Here is a 4,754-nt window from a genome sequence, read left to right as displayed (position 1 = left end):
GGGGCCCGGAGGCGGGGCGGGCAGGGCGAGCCGGGCGGCGCTAAACCGCCTTATCTCTATTTCTATGGGAAAATGAAGGATTTGTGATTACTTACAATTTCAGACACTGGGACTTGGTACAGTTACATGGCTTTTTAGACTTTGAGTCCCATGAACTAAGAGTTACTCTACAAAGATTAAAAAAGAAAATGTTTTCAGACAGTTACCCCACAGAGAGCCCGCTCAGCCGGGCCCACGCGAGCGGCCCAGCCTCCTCGCTCTTCCCTGGCCGGCTCGGGCCTGGGGTGGTCAGGCCAAACGGCGCCTTTTCCTTCTCTGTACTTTCCGGAACCTGAGGGGAGGGGACCTGAGGGAAGCTGGGCGCAGGGCCAGCGGCCCCCCGCTGCCCCTGGGGCGGCCTGGGCCGGCCAGACGCCAGCGCGAGTCTGCCTGCTGAATGCAGGGCGGCCTTGGGGGACGCAGCCCCCCACCTGGCCTGCACACGCCGCGCCGCAGGGGCCGGCCCCGGATGCCGAGGGGTGCGGGGGGCGCTGGGCTGTGCTGCACCCCATCAGCAGGGAAGGGTGGCCGAGCCCCAGGCCTCCTGGCCGCGCACCCTGGAGCGGCTGTGCCTGACCCAGAGCTCTGCCCACCTCTGGGCCCTGGCCCCGCTCAGCAACGCCACCCAGTGGACGGCGGCGCAGACCCCAGGGCAGCTGCCCACGGGGGTCTGAGGCGGCCTGAGCGGCCATCCAGGTGCAGGCGCCCGGCGGAGCCCCGCTTGGGTGGCTGGGGCAGCTGGGAGCGCCCCGCCCTCGCCCAGCTGCTCGCTGGCGCCCAGAGGAGCCAGACTCCCTGCGAGGGCGGGGCCGAGCATCCAGGGACTCAAGTCACTGGACACGCCAAACTGCGCTTTTTGAACGTACAGCACCTGTCTGCGGGAATCCGCCAGACGCCACGGACGAGCGGAACGAGAGACCACAGCACAGCGGCGCGCGCCGCCCTCGACACTGGCCCAAGCGGCGTGAGGCCAGGAGACGCCAGCGGATGCTTTGCGGGGAAGCTGCGTCGGCCCTCACGGCGTCGGCAAGGGGTTTCAGTCACTCCGGGGCCGGGCCCAGCTGGCCCACTGTGTCTGGACGGAGCCGGCCGGCCGCCCCAGCGCCTGGGCTGTGGCCCCACGACGGTCTCACGCAGCAGCTAGGCGAGGCCCTCCCCACCTGACGGCACTTCAGAAAGGACGTCCAGAGAAGCGCCACCTGGCCGCCCTCACCACAAGGGCTGTCAGGGCTGGACAGCCACATGGGGCAGGGGTCACTGAGCTTGCACGGTTTCAGGGCGAGGGGTTTGACACGATGCATGGTGAGCAGCCAGCCAGTCCCTCCCAGCACGAGGACAGCCCCTGGGGGCGGGACGGCAGGCGGGGGCCCGGGGGCCCCTTGCAGGTGTGTCACCCTAGGTGCCGGCCTGTGCTGCGGTGGCCCGGGAGACCACCGCTCTGGCCTGACTGCCCACGCAGGCGGCAAACTGCAGAGGTGTTTGCGGGGAACGCCGGGGTAAGCGAAGAGCACACGTCTGAACTCCAGTCACTGCTACTGCAGAGGTGTTTGCGGGGAACGCCGGGGTAAGCGCCAGCTGGGCTCACTCGGGGTGGCAGTGAGTCGGGTCATCATTGACAGCAAGGCCCTTGCAATTCCTGCCATGTCGCTTATAGCAGAAACATTGCCCACTCCTGAGTGACCACCTCAACTAGAGAAAATGGCCACCAAGACCCCACAGGAGGGCGGGGGCGGGCTGGGGAGAAGGGGCCGCCCGCTGTGGGTCCCCCAGCTACACCACAGAGTGCGAAGGCGCCAGGACACGTGCAAAAAAGTCCTGTGAGCTCCAACCCCCCGGAATGTTCTAGCACAGTAAAGCCCCTAGTGATGCGGGGCCCTGGCCCACGGCACCCAGATGGCCAGCAAGATGCCGAGGGCGCCAGGGCGGTCCTGCGGAGCCAAGCCCAGCCTGGACGGGAGGGGCTCGCCCACTCCAGTTCTCTCTGGAGGTCGGGGCCACACCAGGACCCAGGCGGAACCGCCTCCCCACCAGGAGCCCTGCGGCGCCGCACCCACAGCTCTCCGCGCCCTGCGCACCCCAACCTCCCGCTCAGCAATGCCGCAGACCGCTGTGGCCTGGCCGCACCGGCACAGCCTGCTCTGCGGCGCGGCCTGGACCCCCCCAGAAAGGGCCGCCGCCCCGGCCAGCACAGCAAAGCGCGTCCACCCCTCGGTGAGTGTGGTCAGTTATGGCCGTAGATGCAGCTTTAAAGCGGCAGGCACAGTCCTGGGTAGGCGGCGCCCACCGGCCCGGCGAGCCACTGACCACCACTGGCCACCAGGTGGGGCGGGCAGCCAAGCCACGCCAGACTGCAGGCGGCTGACCGCTGCTTACTCACATGGACGACAGCGGAGCTTAAGCAAAAGAAACCCAGAAGGGCCCGGCGGCAGCACAGCCCCGCACACAGCCAGGCCCCGGGACCCCCCGGCAGCCGTGCCCCGGGGTCCCAAACGAACCCAAGGGCCTCTTAACTCTCACATTAAGTAAGCGACACCACAGTGCCTTAGTCCTTACCCAGCCAGAGCAATTTTTGGAGGTCCTGGGAGAGCCAGTCCTGTGGGGAAGGTGGCCCCGCTGGCCACGGGCGGCAGAGCCCCGTTGTCGAGCTGGACAAAGCCAAAGGCGTGTTGGAATTAGCAGGTGTCTCGGGACTCCCACCCGATCGAGGTTCGCAGGCCAGCCCTGCCCCAGCACCCTCCGGCTGTCCGCGCGGGGTCCCCCGCACCTGGGCAGCTGCGCCACGGGAGCTCGGGGAGCCTGGGCCCCCCGGACCTGCAGCAGGCAGTCTGGCTGTGTGGGCTAAGGGGCACTGGGATGCAAGGCAGGGCCAGCCGGTGGGCAAGCTGGCCGGGGGAGGGGGGTTAGCTGGGCGCGGCCAGGGCCGCCTCGCCATCGCCATCAGCGGCAGACTCAGCTGAGTTCAGCTCAGCACCTCTGTGGCCCACAGATTTCTTGACACATGCCGGCAGGGCGTGAGCAGCGTCACTTCCCGGCTCTGAAAGGCTGTGGTCAGTTCTAGAAAGGCACAGCTGCGGCCGCCCTCCCTCTCGCGCCTGCCTGCCCGCCCTCGCTGCTCGGGGCAGCCCGCCAGGCGGGCGAGCCGACCTCGCAGCAGCACTCAGGCCGCTCGTGAGGGATCCTGTGATGAATCACGAATTCCTGCCCTGCTCTCCCCAAACGTGAAACCACGAAACCTGCCTGAGCTCAGGCTGGGAAGCCCCTCGCCCTCTCGCCCGCTCCCCTCCGCCCATTAGGCCATCACCACACGCTGGCTGGGCGTCTGAGGACCCCGGGTATCCCTCGCTGCCCCCCAGTCCTCCTCACGAAACTCGTGCTCTGTCTCTCCTGGCGGGAGCCCCGCTTTCCGTCCCTGACCATCTTCGGGCGCTCCTCACCCCTCTCATCCCGTACCCGCTGGCTCAACCCTCAAAGAATCCTGACTCACTGTCCCCCCACCCTGGCTGGCTGAGCCCCACCCTCAGGCCCCCAGAGAAGTGACTGGCTCTGCACCCCGGGACCCCTCTGCGCCTGCCCCTTCCAAGCCGAGGGAAGCCACCGGCACGCTGCCGCCATCATCCCTGGGCTGCCGGCCCCATCCCTCCTCGCGGGAGGGGCCTGTGCCCCGGGGTGGGCCCCAGGCGGCCGCAGATGCACTGCCTGGGCCATCCACCTGGCCTCACCCCGCTCTCCCCAGGGTTGTCAAGAGGCCGGCCCTGCCGGGGGAGGGCCTCTCTGGCCCGTGCCTCGGGTGGCCGTGAGGGGGCAGGCAGGGAGGGGCGCCTGGCAGGGCCACTGTCCCGCCCGTCGCAGCAGCCAAGGGAGGCTCTGGGGGAGTGACACTTCCCGCCAAGTCTTAGGGAGGGGGACAAAGCAGATGGCCAGCGGGCCCCTCCGGCGGCGCCTCTTGCACGGCCGCCCTGCGCGCCTTGCCTTCCAGGAGCCGAGGGCCGCGGGCCAGGGGCGGGGCCCCGGCAGGCGTGGACGGTGCGGAGGCCGCAGGCCGGCCGCAGGGACCCGCAGGTCACCGCGCCTCGGCCTTCCCCCCTGGCCTGACCCGGAGCGCAGGGGTCTCCCGGCGACGGCCTCGCCGTCCATTCTATGTGGGACGTCTTGTCTTTCCTACACAGTGCCCGCTCTGACAATCAGAATCTGCAGACAGACACCCCGGGGTGATCTATAAGCAGCCACTCACTTGTTGGGTGATGAGGTTTAGTCTCGCTGGTGTCGGCAAGAGTCTCCCCACGAGCGTGGTCGCTGGCTTAGGGACATCTGCAAGGAAGGCGCGCCGTGAGCCAGCCGCGGGAGCCGCCTGGGGGCGCCCCGCCGGCCTCTGCCAGGCGCAGGCGCTCCCCGCGGATGCACCCCCACGTGCGTACAGTGCGGGGTGGGGGTTTCCTCAGTCAGAGCGGGGAGCAGAAGCGGCGGATGGCGAGGCACACGGCGGTGAGCGTGGGCAGACCCGAGGGGCCTGCTGCGGGCGGGGGCCGCGCAGAGCTGGCTTTGACCCGCGCGCCAGGGAGGCCCTCTCTACTTGACCCTTTTCATCTGTAACGAAGCCACTGAACTTCTAAGATAATTTTCTCTGCTAAATATTGTTGCGGGTGCCCAGGTTCCCAAACTCTTCCAGGACCCCGTGGGCGCCGCTGGCCAGTGGGGCACAGCGCCGACTTCCAGCC

The 4,754-nt window shown here is 68.5% G+C and overlaps 1 protein-coding gene across 1 annotated transcript in view; it reads right to left on the bottom strand.

Moving 5' to 3' along the window:
* MTL5 (metallothionein-like 5, testis-specific (tesmin)) overlaps positions 1-4,754 on the bottom strand; it is a 17,585-nt gene that overhangs the window by 7,281 nt on the left and 5,550 nt on the right. Inside the window, exons 5-7 of the mRNA XM_012725114.1 lie at positions 4,271-4,347; positions 2,593-2,684; positions 1,200-1,269 (exon numbers count right to left, since the gene is read on the bottom strand). Of these exons, the coding sequence (XP_012580568.1) occupies positions 1,200-1,269; positions 2,593-2,684; positions 4,271-4,347 (239 nt within the window). The remainder of the gene's footprint in view (positions 1-1,199; positions 1,270-2,592; positions 2,685-4,270; positions 4,348-4,754) is intronic.

This window comes from Condylura cristata, unplaced genomic scaffold, assembly GCF_000260355.1.
Source record: "Condylura cristata isolate star-nosed mole 26May11 unplaced genomic scaffold, ConCri1.0 scaffold00015, whole genome shotgun sequence".
In the NCBI taxonomy this organism is placed as follows: Eukaryota; Metazoa; Chordata; class Mammalia; order Eulipotyphla; family Talpidae; genus Condylura; species Condylura cristata.
This window is presented reverse-complemented; position numbering and strand designations above follow the sequence as displayed.